Source organism: Oncorhynchus mykiss, chromosome 2 (genome assembly GCF_013265735.2).
Source record: "Oncorhynchus mykiss isolate Arlee chromosome 2, USDA_OmykA_1.1, whole genome shotgun sequence".
In the NCBI taxonomy this organism is placed as follows: domain Eukaryota; kingdom Metazoa; phylum Chordata; class Actinopteri; order Salmoniformes; family Salmonidae; genus Oncorhynchus; species Oncorhynchus mykiss.
The window spans coordinates 4,159,648-4,174,193 of NC_048566.1; the positions used below are offsets into that span (position 1 = coordinate 4,159,648).

The following is a 14,546-nucleotide window of genomic DNA, read 5'->3' on the forward strand; positions in this document are numbered from 1 at the left end:
GAAGAGTGTAAATGGGATCTCTTACCCAGCCGGACATTCATGGGTTCTAATGTCTTCACAGTCATCCTGCAACCAAGTAGTGTCCCCTTACAAAGAAAGAGTTAAGAGTTAATATGAGGGTTCAATACAACCTTCCGCTACCACCATATAGGATACAGTCAGAGAGGTACATGACCAGTCAAAAGTTTTACAACACCTACTCATTCAAGGGTTTTTCTTTATTTTTGCTATTTTCTACATTATAGAGTAATAGTAATAACAAATATGGAATCATGTAGTAACCAAAAAAGTGTTAAACAAATCAAAATATATTTTATATTTGAGATTCTTCAAATAGCCACCCTTTGCCTTGATGACAGCTTTGCACACTCTTGGCATTCTCTCAACCAGCTTCACCTGGAATGCTTTTCCAACAGTCTTGAAGGAGTTCCCACATATGCTGAGCACTTGTTTGCTGCTATTTCCTTCACTCTGCGGTCCGACTCATCTCAAACCATCTCAATTTGGTTGAGGTCAGGTGATTGTGGAGGCCAGGTCATCTGATGCAGCACTCCATCCTCCCCCTTCTTGCTCAAATAGCCCTTATACAGCCTGGAGGTGTGTTGAGTCATTGTCCTGTTGAAAAACAATTGGTAGTCCCACTAAGCCCAAACCAGGTGGGATGGCGTATCGCTGCAGAATGCTGTGATAGCCATGCTGGTTAAATGTGCCTTGAATTCTAAATAAATCACAGACATTGTCACCGGCAATGCACCCCCACACCATAACACCTCCTCCTCCATGCTTTACGGTGGGAAATACACATGCAGAGATCATCCGTTCACCTACTCTGCGTCTCATAATGACACAGTGGTTGGAGCCAAAAATCTCCAATTTGGACTCATCAGGCCGAAGATCACATTTCCACCAGTCTAATGTCCATTGCTCGTGTTTCTTGGCCCAAGCAAGTCTCTTCTTCTTATCGGTGTCCTTTAGTAGTGGTTTCTTTGCAGCAATTCGACCATGAAGACCTGATTCACACAGTCTCTGAACAGCTGATGTTGAGATGTGTCTGTTACTTGAACTCTGTGAAGCATTTATTTGGGCTGCAATTTCTGAGGCTGGTAACTCTAATGAACTTATCTTCTGCAGCAGAGGTAACTCTGGGTCTTCCATTCCTGTGGCGGTCCTCATGAGAGCCAGTTTCATCATAGCGCTTGATGGTTTTTGCGACTGCACTTGAAGAAACTTTCAAAGTTCTTGAAATTGACTGACCTTCATGTCTTAAAGTAATGATGGACTATCGTTTCTCTATGCATGTTTAAGCTGTTCTTGCCATAATATGGACTTGGCTGTTTACCAAATAAGGCTATCTTCTGTATACCACCCCTACTTTGTCACAACACAACTGATTGGTTGAAACGTATTAAGAATGAAATAAATTCCACAAATTAACTTTTAAGAGGGCACACCTGTTGCATTCCAAATGCATTCCAGGTGACTACCTCATGAAGCTGGTTGAGAGAATTCCAAGAGTGTGCAAAGTTGTCATCAAGGCAAAGGGTGGCTATTTGAAGAATCTCAAATATAAAATATATTTTGATTTGTTGAACACTTTTTTGGTTACTACATGATTCCATATGTGTTATTACATAGTTTTGATGTCTTCACTATTATTCAACAATGTAGAAAATAGTAAAAATAAAGAAAAACTTTTGAATGAGTAGGTGTTGTAAAGCTTTGGACCGATAGTGTATGTCATGACAACAACAGTCAGAAGGGTTGGCTAAAGCACACGCAGCACTAGTATCAGGGTGAGAGACATCTAGTATCAGTGTCTAACCTTTACAGAGTGTTTTGTAGTTGGTACAGCAGTCTCCTTTGGCCAGACAGTCCTCAGAACAGTGACAGGCATGCTGGTCCTTCCTGGTCTCTCCACAGCGCTCCTTACTGCACTCAAACCCTCCCTCTGGACACAATCAATCATTTATTCAATCAATTAATGAGAGAGGATGTTACATAGGTAACAACAACCCATTAGAACTGCATCAGGGTGTCCCATTCAACAATGAGTCAAGTCATCATAAGGTCATATACATGAGGTAGAAACTGACAGAGATGGTGATGGTCAGTAAGTAAAGCGTGTGTTCATTTTGAACCCTACATTGATGCAATACAACGTACTGAACATTCTGGAACATATACAACTTGGACTGGGGAAGAGGGGTTGAACTGAGATGTAAGACCACCATGTTGAGGGAACATGAAAGGGAGCAGGGGGGGACCACCAACCCAGACAGACAGGCTGGCAGGCTTCAGGCTTACCTGTTCTCAAGCAGTGCTCATCAAAATCCTGGCAGCAGCTGTTATAGGTTTTACATAAGTTGTCACAGCGGCAGTTGGGAGGTTCAGCCTCGTCCAATTCAAAGCATCTGTTCTTGCAGGATCCTGACGTGCTGATCCACGGGGAGTCTGAAGGAGCTGGCAGAGAGAGAGAGAGAGAGACAACCATTAACAACTACTGAGGGAGATGAAAGAGAGAGTCAACCATTAACAACTACTGAGGGAGATGAAAGGGAGAGAGAGAGAGAGAGAGAGAGAGAGAGAGACAACCGTTAATATCTACTGAGGGAGATGAAAGGGAGAGAGAGAGAGAGACAACCGTTAATATCTACTGAGGGAGCTGGCAGGGAGAGAGAGAGAGAGAGAGACAACCGTTAATATCTACTGAGGGAGCTGGCAGGGAGAGAGAGAGAGACAACCATTAATATCTACCTAGGGAGCTGTCAGGGATAGAGAGACAACCGTTAATATCTACTGAGGGAGCTGTCAGGGAGAGAGAGAGAGAGAGAGAGAGAGAGACAACCATTAATATCTACTGAGGGAGCTGTCAGAGAGAGAGAGACAACCGTTAATATCTACTGAGGGAGCTGGCAGGGAGAGAGCGACAACCGTTAATATCTACTGAGGGAGAGAGAGACAACCGTTAATATCTACTGCGGGAGCTGGCAGGGAGAGAGAGAGAGGGAGAGAGAGAGAGAGAGACAACCGTTAATATCTACTGAGGGAGCTGGCAGGGAGAGAGAGAGACAACCATTAATATCTACTGAGGGAGCTGTCAGGGAGAGAGAGAGAGAGAGAGAGAGAGAGACAAGCGTTAATATCTACTGAGGGAGCTGTCAGGGAGAGAGAGAGAGAGAGAGAGAGAGAACCGTTAATATCTACTGAGGGAGCTGTCAGAGAGCGAGAGAGAGAGAGAGAGAGAGAGATAGACAACCGTTAATATCTACTAAGGGAGCTGGCAGGGAGAGAGAGAGAGAGAGAGAGAGAGACAGCCGTTAAGATCTACTGAGGGAGCTGTCAGGGAGAGAGAGAGAGAGAGAGAGACAGCCGTTAATATCTACTGAGGGAGCTGTCAGAAAGAGAGAGAGAGACAACCGTTAATATCTACTGAGGGAGCTGTCAGGGAGAGAGAGAGAGACAACCGTTAATATCTACTGAGGGAGCTGTCAGAGAGCGAGAGAGAGAGAGAGAGAGAGAGAGAGATAGACAACCGTTAATATCTACTAAGGGAGCTGGCAGGGAGAGAGAGAGAGAGAGACAACCGTTAATATCTACTGAGGGAGCTGTCAGGGAGAGAGAGAGAGAGAACCGTTAATATCTACTGAGGGAGCTGTCAGGGAGAGAGAGAGAGAGAGAGAGAGACAAGCGTTAATATCTACTGAGGGAGCTGTCAGGGAGAGAGAGAGAGAGAGAGAGAGAGAGAGAGACAACCTTTAATATCTACTGAGGGAGCTGTCAGAGAGCGAGAGAGAGAGAGAGAGAGAGAGAGATAGACATCCGTTAATATCTACTAAGGGAGCTGGCAGGGAGAGAGAGAGAGAGAGACAGCCGTTAAGATCTACTGAGGGAGCTGTCAGGGAGAGAGAGAGAGAGAGAGAGACAGCCGTTAATATCTACTGAGGGAGCTGTCAGAAAGAGAGAGAGAGACAACCGTTAATATCTACTGAGGGAGCTGTCAGGGAGAGAGAGAGAGACAACCGTTAATATCTACTGAGGGAGCTGTCAGGGAGAGAGAGAGAGACAACCGTTAATATCTACTGAGGGAGCTGTCAGGGAGAGAGAGAGAGACAACCGTTAATATCTACTGAGGGAGCTGGCAGGGAGAGAGAGAGAGACAACCGTTAATATCTACTGAGGGAGCTGTCAGGGAGAGAGAGAGAACCGTTTATATCTACCTAGGGAGCTGTCAGAAAGAGAGAGAGAGACAACCGTTTATATCCACTGAGGGAGCTGTCAGGGAGAGAGAGAGAGACAACCGTTAACATCTACTGGAGATATACTCTGAGAAAACTAGGTAGCACCTTTTTTTATGAGAGATTATTGCAAGAGAAGCTTGGAGTATACTCTGAATCCATGCTCTGTTTCACTATTGAAAATAGAGCATGGATTCAGTCACTATGGATCCACAGCTGCTAGTAAGACAGTTCTATTTGGGTTTTAAAAATGTCTCTACTACTCAACACTTCCCTGAGGTTGTGGAGAGGAACACCTCCTTGAAGTTGGGGAGAGGAACACCTCCCTGAGGTTGGGGAGAGGAACACCTCCCTGAGGTTGGGGAGAGGAACACCTCCCTGAGGTTGGGGAGAGAAACACCTCCCTGAGGTTGGGGAGAGGAACACCTCCCTGAGGTTGGGGAGAGGAACACTTCCCTGAGGTTGGGGAGAGGAACACCTCCTTGAAGTTGGGGAGAGGAACACCTCCTTGAAGTTGGGGAGAGGAACACCTCCTTGAGGTTGGGGAGAGGAACACCTCCCTGAGGTTGGGGAGAGGAACACCTCCCTGAGGTTGGGGAGAGGAACACCTCCCTGAGGTTGGGGAGAGGAAGTCTTCCCTGAGGTTGGGGAGAGAAACACCTCCCTGAGGTTGGGGAGAGGAAGTCTTCCCTGAGGTTGGGGAGAGAAACACCTCCCTGAGGTTGGGGAGAGGAACACCTCCCTGAGGTTGTGGAGAGGAACACTTCCCTGAGGTTGGGGAGAGGAACACCTCCCTGAGGTTGGGGAGAGGAACACTTCCCTGAGGTTGGGGAGAGGAACACCTCCCTGAGGTTGGGGAGAGGAACACCTCCCTGAGGTTGGGGAGAGGAACACCTCCCTGAGGTTGGGGAGAGGAACACTTCCCTGAGGTTGGGGAGAGGGACACCTCCCTGAGGTTGGGGAGAGGAAGTTTCCCCTGAGGTTGGGGAGAGGAAGTCTTCCCTGAGGTTGGGGAGAGGAAGTTTCCCCTGAGGTTGGGGAGAGGAAGTCTTCCCTGAGGTTGGGGAGAGGAAGTTTCCCCTGAGGTTGGGGAGAGGAAGTTTCCCCTGAGGTTGGGGAGAGGAAGTCTTCCCTGAGGTTGGGGAGAGGAAGTATTCCCTGAGGTTGGGGAGAGGACGTCTTCCCTGAGGTTGGGGAGAGGACGTCTTCCCTGAGGTTGGGGAGAGGACGTCTTCCCTGAGGTTGGGCAGAGAAACTCTTCCCTGAGGTTGAAGAGAGGAAGTTTCCCCTGAGGTTGGGGAGAGGAACAGAGGGGACCAAGCCAGTGTAACATACAGTACACAATAAGATGTTCCTTGTGGATTCAGGAACAAACCCACAGCAGGAAAAACCTGGGCAACGCCAGGAGAAGCACGTGGACGAATTCTGTGAAGATTCAAACTCAGTTTACTGCACAGGAATAGCTGTATGAGGCATATAACTAGTAATTTACTCGATGTCAAACCCATCCCAGACACAGTGAATGAACTGAATGAAAGGAAACAAACTACCTGGGAAGGAAAGACTACAATGTCCTTTCACAGCTGTGCAGTGGGATCTTTGACAAGTTTCCCGACAGTATATTTCAAACCTCTGAGTTTTTACATGCAGACCAGGTCAGAATATGTGGAGCAGAAACGTCTGAAAAGCTCCCTTGATATTGACACAAGGTAGAGCCGAGCAAACAAACCCCGAATATACACGAACAGGCCAATCACTAGCGAAAAGGACAACAGTAATCGGTTTGTTACACTTAAACGCTCTTTGCTTATTAGTTCTGTGTACACTGGCAGACAGATCTGATAGAAAACGATGTGCAAATAAACTGCATTTTGAAATTCCATCGCTACGGTTACCTCAGGGAACATAGCGAGTTCCGTATAATGTATGTTGCTCATGTTTAAAGATCATCTAGATGGTAAATGTGGAGTGATTGATTACTTTGTCCCGAAGTCAGTTTAAGATTTAGTTTAATGCCTCTGGAATCAAAGACAGTTTTCTGTCTGACTTGTTTAAAATGGCAAAAGGAAAGTTGGCTTTATATGCATTTACAGCCAGAATACATAAAGGCTTTTTCAAAATATACTGTAAAGCTTATTTTGGTAACTAAATGACAGATAAAATGATTCAGCTGTGCTTGTAGTATACCATGCACAATGTTAGTGCAGAACACCCAATATGTCATTATACAAACATTTATTTTTAAATTCACAATTACAATAATGTAATAGACAAAAATAATACCCATCAACTATTGTCAGAGAGAGAGAGATAGAGAAAGGGAGAGATGGAAGTCCCCCCAAAATATCTATATTTATTGCAAAACAGTTCAATCTTGCTTACTGTCTGTCCTTGAAGAAGCAGCCTCTACAGACCTTTCAGGGCGGTCATAAACATACCCCGAGCAGATATCCGAACCACAGACGACGGAGAGGACACAGAACATCTATGAAAATGAACGAAACAACAGATAAATGATACAATTCCACAAAATATTGTCACATAAAATGAAACGTGAAACATATGAGGCGATAACGACAAGTCTCCCACAGTAAATATAGCGGGGAGCATGCCAGAACAATCCATCATAACCCAGGTATTCTCTCTTGAACATCCTACATTGTAATATCACAGAGTTTTCTAAACCATCTTTGGTTATTTCCATCATACCTGTTTAAATGATATCTTATATTTCCCCATTATGTCAGGTCCGTCCTACAGAATTCATGTGTTTATCGCAGTGGTCCCTGTTCGGTTCGTTACCGTGCGTCCTGACTGCACCCCGACTATCACTAAGACTGAGCGCAAGAACGGTGTGGTGGCCAAGTTTTGTGATTTCAGATGAACACCTGTTCACGGTGCCAAAGGGAGCTTCCTTCCAGCTCTCAATCCACTAAATCAAGGAAAAGTGCTTATGCTGCCGTTTCATTTTACTGCGCGCAGTGCGCGGTAGGATACTAAACAATGAATGCAAGGAGAGACCACCCCGGTGAATGCATAACAATACCCTTTGATACTTTTCAAATCGGTCGCCACTTTGAAATGATCATCATCATCCCCTTGTACTGCAAATGATTTAGAAAACAAAAGGAGAGTAAAACTTCCTTGCTGAAAGCCCTGAAAACATCTGACAACCAGTAATAAACGCATAATAGTCATGGGCGCCTATTCGCGAAACATAAGTTCTCATTGTAAACGGAAAGGGACACATGCGGACGCACACGACGCATTTGCATGGATCATAAAGCCTTACAGAACCAATTTCCAAAGAACCATGATTCTCTGCCGAGTGATGCCTGCTCCTAGTCTGCTCTAGACTGGAGTGATTTATACCCTAACTAACCCTGGAACAAGTTATACCCAAACTAACCCTGGTGGGATTTATACCCTAACTAACCCTGGAACAAGTTATACCCAAACTAACCCTGGTGGGATTTAAACCCTAACTAACCCTGGAACAAGTTATACCCAAACTAACCCTGGTGGGATTTATACCCTAACTAACCCTGGAGTGAGTTATACCCAAACTAACCCTGGTGTGAGTTATACCCAAACTAACCCTGGTGTGAGTTATACCCAAACTAACACTGGTGTGATTTATACCCCAACTAACCCCGGTTCTAACACTGGACTGAGATGTTCCATAACTAACCCTGGTTCTAACCCTGGTTCTAACACTGGACTGAGTTGTACCATAACTAACCCCGGTTCTAACCCTGGTTCTAACACTGGACTGAGTTGTACCATAACTAACCCCGGTTCTAACCCTGGATCTAACACTGGACTGAGTTGTACCATAACTTACCCTGGTTCTAACCCTGGTTCTAACACTGGACTGAGTTGTACCATAACTAACCCTGGTTCTAACACTGGACTGCGTTGTACCATAACTAACCCTGGTTCTAACACTGGACTGCGTTGTACCATAACTAACCCTGGTTCTAACACTGGACTGAGTTGTACCATAACTAACCCCGGTTCTAACACTGGTTCTAACACTGGACTGAGTTGTACCATAACTAACCCTGGACTGAGTTTACCATAACTAACCCTGGTTCTAACCCTGGTTCTAACACTGGACTGAGTTGTACCATAACTAACCCCGGTTCTAACACTGGTTCTAACACTGGACTGAGTTGTACCATAACTAACCCCGGTTCTAACACTGGGCTGAGTTGTACCATAACTAACCCTGGTTCTAACACTGGACTGAGTTGTACCATAACTAACCCCGGTTCTAACCCTGGTTCTAACACTGGACTGAGTTGTACCATAACTAACCCTGGTTCTAACACTGGACTGAGTTGTACCATAACTAACCCCTGGTGCTTTCTGCCTCCAGGACAGACCACACAGGATTTGGCAGAGTCGGTGGAGGACTGGAGCGCCATTGGTTTGTTGCCAATACATACGTTTGTTTTGTCATTCAGGGTTTGATGAGGGAAACAACAAATCAAATGTAAAAATGTATATTGTTGCAGATATGGGAAGATTCCAGAGTAGATTATTATACTCAACCTGACAAGAATGTGATTACTGAGTTCAAATGGAAACGGAGCAAACATGACAAGAAACTCACCAATTTGGGACATGTGAGGAGATTAGGTCAAGAACCAGAGCACTGAAAGATGTTACTGGGCCGAGCAGTGAGGTAGTCGTTAGTCGTTACTACCCGGCAGTGAGGTAGTAGTTACTGTGCTGGGCAGTGAGGTAGTCGTTACTGGGCTGGGCAGTGAGGTAGTCGTTACTGGGCCGGTCAGTGAGGTAGTCGTTACTGGGCCGGGCAGTGAGGTAGTTGTTACTGGGCCGGGCAGTGGGGTAGTCGTTACTGGGCCGGGCAGTGAGGTAGTCGTTACTGGGCCGGCAGTGAGGTAGTCGTTACTGGGCCGGGCAGTGAGGTAGTCGTTACTGGGCCGGCAGTGAGGTAGTTGTTACTGGGCCGGGCAGTGAGGTAGTCGTTAGTCGTTACTGGGCCGGGCAGTGAGATAGTCGTTACTGAGCCGGGCAGTGAGGTAGTCGTTAGTCGTTACTGGGCCGGCAGTGAGGTAGTCGTTAGTCGTTACTGGGCCGGGCAGTGAGGTAGTCTTCACTGGGCCGGCAGTGAGGTAGTCGTTACTGGGCCGGGCAGTGAGGTAGTCGTTAGTCGTTAGTGGGCCGGCAGTGAGGTAGTCGTTAGTCGTTACTGGGCCGGCAGTGAGGTAGTCGTTAGTCGTTACTGGGCCGGGCAGTGAGGTAGTCTTCACTGGGCCGGCAGTGAGGTAGTCGTTACTGGGCCGGGCAGTGAGGTAGTCGTTAGTCGTTAGTGGGCCGGCAGTGAGGTAGTCGTTAGTCGTTACTGGGCCGGTAGTGAGGTAGTCGTTAGTCGTTACTGGGCCGGCAGTGAGGTAGTCGTTAGTCGTTACTGGGCCGGGCAGTGAGGTAGTCGTTAGTCGTTACTGGGCCGGGCAGTGAGGTAGTCGTTAGTCGTTACTGGGCCGGGCAGTGAGGTAGTCGTTACTGGGCCGGGCAGTGAGGTAGTCGTTACTGGGCCGGGCAGTGAGGTAGTCGTTACTGGGCCGGCAGTGAGGTAGTCGTTAGTCGTTACTGGGCCGGCAGTGAGGTAGTCGTTAGTCGTTACTGGGCCGGCAGTGAGGTAGTCGTTAGTCGTTACTGGGCCGGGCAGTGAGGTAGTCTTTACTGGGCCGGGCAGTGAGGTAGTCGTTACTGGGCCGGGCAGTGAGGTAGTCGTTACTGGGCCGGGCAGTGAGGTAGTCGTTACTGGGCCGGCAGTGAGGTAGTCGTTAGTCGTTACTGGGCCGGCAGTGAGGTAGTCGTTAGTCGTTACTGGGCCGGCAGTGAGGTAGTCGTTAGTCGTTACTGGGCCGGGCAGTGAGGTAGTCTTTACTGGGCCGGGCAGTGAGGTAGTCGTTACTGGGCCGGTCAGTGAGGTAGTCGTTACTGGGCCGGGCAGTGAGGTAGTCGTTACTGGGCCGGCAGTGAGGTAGTCGTTACTGGGCCGGCAGTGAGGTAGTCGTTACTGGGCCGGGCAGTGAGGTAGTCGTTACTGGGCCGGCAGTGAGGTAGTCGTTACTGGGCCGGGCAGTGAGGTAGTCGTTACTGGGCCGGCAGTGAGGTAGTCGTTACTGGGCCGGCAGTAGGTAGTCGTTACTGGGCCGGCAGTGAGGTAGTCGTTAGTCGTTACTGGGCCGGACAGTGAGGTAGTCGTTACTGGGCCGGGCAGTGAGTGAGGTAGTCGTTAGTCGTTACTGGGCCGGGCAGTGAGGTAGTCATTACTGGGCCGGCAGTGAGGTAGTCGTTACTGGGCCGGCAGTGAGGTAGTCGTTACTGGGCCGGGCAGTGGTTAGTCGTTACTGGGCCGGGCAGTGAGGTAGTCGTTACTGGGCCGGCAGTGAGGTAGTCGTTAGTCGTTACTGGGCCGGGCAGTGAGGTAGTCGTTACTGGGCCGGGCAGTGGTTAGTCGTTACTGGGCCGGGCAGTGAGGTAGTCGTTACTGGGCCGGCAGTGAGGTAGTCGTTACTGGGCCGGGCAGTGAGGTAGTCGTTACTGGGCCGGGCAGTGGTTAGTCGTTACTGGGCCGGGCAGTGAGGTAGTCATTACTGGGCCGGCAGTGAGGTAGTCGTTACTGGGCCGGGGAGTGAGGTAGTCGTTACTGGGCCGGGCAGTGAGGTAGTCGTTAGTCGTTACTCTGCCTTTTGTGGTTGGGAGCAATTATTCAAAGTTTATGCTCTTGGTTATTACATTCTTGGTATACAACATTTCAAAGCGTAATTGTTGTTATATATTGAGCGTTAATTGAAGAAAATGAATAAAAACACACATTCTTGACTTCAGAAGGTTTATTTTCCAACATCTTTATGATAATGTAGTCATGTCCAACCTAGATGAAAAGGTTCCAACACAACTGGAGTACATCATGAATAAAGAACAGAACAGTTACTGATTGGGTGAGGGACAAGGAGACCATCCACAATCTAGTTACTGATTGGGTGAGGGACAAGAAGGACACAATCTAATGACTTTAACAGTAAAAACAACAGTTAAAACATGCATGGTTAGAAACAGTGCCATATGAATGCAATAGAAACAGGTATAGAACAACCCAATGACTCTTCAGTATGGTGATGTCATACAGGGCAGCAATTAGGCTATTAGTCACGGCTACATCCAAAATGGCACCCTATTCCCAATAAAATGCACTACTTTTGACCAGAGCCGTATGGGCCCTGGTCAAACATAGTGTACTATATAACGAATAGGGTGCGGTTTAGAACGCAAAACAGTCATGGTCTACTGCAGGTCCGCCTAATTAGAGACAATTTATATTTTACTATAAATTCTACATCCTACACGTTTAGAAACATCTCATTCTTGATTCTGCCATCTTTGAATTGATTGGGTCTCTGAACGAGAGTGGAATTTCTCCTCTTAGTTTAATTGCAGGGTTAAAGTAAACCTGTAAGTCCATGTCCAGGGCAACGTGGGGGAAAGTCTAGTGGCAGTCTGTGAGACCAGGTTCAACAGGCTGAAGAGGTTCCCTTGTGAGGACGCACAGCCACTAACTGAAAATGTTGTTGATGATGGTAGGAGACAGACAGGTTCGGGCACAGCCAGAAGTGTGTGTGTGTGGTGGGTGTGTATGTGTGTGGTTAAGGTGATTGGAGACTGGGATGCTTTTAAAACCAAAGGGCTCCCTTCTGGAGAGGCCCACAGGTCTGCCTCTCTGTGTGGTTAATGAAGACGTCACAGAATGTCGGTTAGGCTACACACATTCCTACACTAACTGCAGGGCCAGCCCTGGATCCACACTGAATATTGCTCCATTTTCCAAATTCAAACTAAACTTAGCTCTGAAACAAGCAATATTTAGTGTGGATTCCAGGCTAGTTGACACGCAGCAAACCAGTAAGGTCTATTCAGAGGAGTTGAACCACTGACAGTTGGAGTCTAGTCTTGAGGATGATGTTTCACAGCTCAGTCAGACATGGATGGAGACCTCACGGAGCGTCCACTAGCAGGGCTGTTACTGAAGGACCAACCAGGAGGCAGAGCTGTGTTCTAGTCAGACATGGATGGAGACCTCACGGAGCGTCCACTAGCAGGGCTGTTACTGAAGGCATGGGAGTCCCTCTCCTTGTCTTTACTCTCATGTTTGTGTTTGTGTTTGTGTTTGTGCTTCTTCTTCTTCTTCTTCTTGTGCTCGTGGTGGTGGTGGTGATGGTGGTGGTCACCGCTGTGTTTGGAGGAAGAGGTGGACTCTTTGCCGAAGGAAGAAGGTAAGGGGGTGACAGGCAGGGAGAGGACGGCCTGGTCCACGGCTGGAGGTTCCTTACCTGAGGAGGGGAGAGAGGAGACAGGAAGAGACGGATTTAACGTACTGAATGCCAATCAGCTAGAAGTGCATCGTGTTCTTGAAAAAAAAAGGACTAGATTGTCTGAAAGCAGAATGATACGTGCAGGATGTTTGACGGGGTGCTGACCTGGTGTGGATGGCCTCTCCAGGATGTTGAGGTGGTGGTGGATGAACGCCTGGCTGTCATGGGGACTCTCCATGTCAATCTCATCTTCCTCCACGGTGTTGAACTGAAACAACAACATCATCATCAGTCATAACCATCTGATCTCATCTTCCTCCACGGTGTTGAACTGAAACAACAACCTCATCATCAGTCATAACCATCTGATCTCATCTTCCTCCACGGTGTTGAACTGAAACAACAACCTCATCATCATCAGTCATAACCATCTGATCTCATCTTCCTCCACGGTGTTGAACTGAAACAACAACCTCATCATCAGTCATAACCATCTGATCTCATCTTCCTCCACGGTGTTGAACTGAAACAACAACCTCATCATCAGTCATAACCATCTGATCTGATCTTCCTCCACGGTGTTGAACTGAAACATCATCATCATCAGTCATAACCATCTGATCTTCCTCCATGGAGTTGAACTGAAACATCATCATCATTCAACACCCTCACAACCCACAGTGATTTGCGTCAAGTCAAATACGATCAGCTATGGGATTGCGCCAGTTGTATTGTATCAGTTTAAAAGGAAAGAGATAGATTAACCCAGACACACTGAGTCCACAGTGGCACCGCTTCAGTCCTCAGGGAAGCCTGAAATGCTTCACACACACTAACACACTAACACATGGACACACACACTAACACATGGACACATTAACACATTAACACACACACACACACACACACATTAACACACACACATTAACACACACACACACACACACACACTATTGGGTAAAGCCTGCAGTGAAAGCCCAGAACAGTAAAAGCGCCTCCCCACGGTGCTCGAGATCCTTACTCTGATCTTGAATTTTTTACTGGTGTCCTCTTCCTGCAGGACCTGGCCTGGCTCCGGTGAGGACGAGCCCAGCGGGCCAACGACACTGTCCAACTTCCTCTTCAGACCCTGAGGGGGCGGGGCCACACCACTGGACATAGACACGCTGGACACTGTCTCCATGGTGATCAGGCCCTCATCCAGCTAGAGAGGGGAAGGGGAGAGAGAGAGAGAGGGAGGGAAGAGATAGAGGGAGAGAAAGGGAAATTAGTGTTAGAACAAAACTCAGATGAGGTTGACAGAAAAGATTTTAGGTGAAGATTTAATAAGACACAATAAGGCCCAAGTCCCCACTAAAATATCTTAATTATATTAAAAAGGTTAAATCGTTAGTATTTTTTGTTCTTGTTACACTGCTAGTGAAGCCCATGACAGGGATATGAACGCCCATGGTGTTGCCAGTCATCTCTGTGGTGTCTAGTCCCTGTTCAGGCTTGATAGTGGGGTTGAGCACGGCCTTCTTCTCCTTGAGGTTGAGTACCAGGCCCAGCTCGGGCAGGGGCAGGCAGGAGGGACGCGTCAGACCAAACAGAGTGTAGTACAGATTCACCGCGTCACACCGCAACCGCCAGTCATGAGACGTACCTGGGGGAACAGGGTCAGAACACATTCAACTTTACAGCTTCATTCAACTTTACAGCTTCAACCAACTTTACAGCTTCAACCAACTTTACAGCTTCATTCAACTTTACAGCTTCAACTTTACATCTTCAACCAACTTTACAGCTTCAACCAACTTTACAGCTTCAACCAACTTTACAGCTTCAACCAACTTTACAGCTTCAACCAACTTTACAGCTTCAACCAACTTTACAGCTTCAACCAACTTTACAGCTTCAACCAACTTTACAGCTTCAACCAACTTTACAGCTTCAACTTTACATCTTCAACTTTACATCT

The 14,546-nt window shown here is 47.4% G+C and overlaps 2 protein-coding genes across 4 annotated transcripts in view; both read right to left on the reverse strand.

Moving 5' to 3' along the window:
• The window catches only part of enpp2 (ectonucleotide pyrophosphatase/phosphodiesterase 2), a 44,715-nt gene extending 37,338 nt beyond the window's left edge, over positions 1 to 7,377 (reverse strand). For both annotated transcript variants that reach the window (XM_036935449.1, XM_036935456.1), the window contains exons 1-5: positions 6,945 to 7,377; positions 6,618 to 6,720; positions 2,305 to 2,460; positions 1,823 to 1,948; positions 26 to 86 (exon numbers count right to left, since the gene is read on the reverse strand). In XM_036935449.1, the coding sequence (XP_036791344.1) occupies positions 26 to 86; positions 1,823 to 1,948; positions 2,305 to 2,460; positions 6,618 to 6,720; positions 6,945 to 6,974 (476 nt within the window). In that variant the 5' untranslated portion in view covers positions 6,975 to 7,377. The remainder of the gene's footprint in view (positions 1 to 25; positions 87 to 1,822; positions 1,949 to 2,304; positions 2,461 to 6,617; positions 6,721 to 6,944) is intronic.
• A 3,718-nt stretch (positions 7,378 to 11,095) lies between these two features.
• Positions 11,096 to 14,546, reverse strand: part of taf2 (TAF2 RNA polymerase II, TATA box binding protein (TBP)-associated factor) — a 52,462-nt gene continuing 49,011 nt past the window's right edge. The window contains exons 24-27 of one of the 2 annotated variants that reach the window (XM_036935463.1): positions 13,999 to 14,231; positions 13,608 to 13,790; positions 12,752 to 12,854; positions 11,096 to 12,604 (exon numbers count right to left, since the gene is read on the reverse strand). In XM_036935463.1, the coding sequence (XP_036791358.1) occupies positions 12,330 to 12,604; positions 12,752 to 12,854; positions 13,608 to 13,790; positions 13,999 to 14,231 (794 nt within the window). In that variant the 3' untranslated portion in view covers positions 11,096 to 12,329. Of the gene's footprint in view, positions 12,605 to 12,751; positions 12,855 to 13,055; positions 13,110 to 13,607; positions 13,791 to 13,998; positions 14,232 to 14,546 lie in introns of those variants that run through there. The other variant, XM_036935468.1, reaches the window with a different exon arrangement.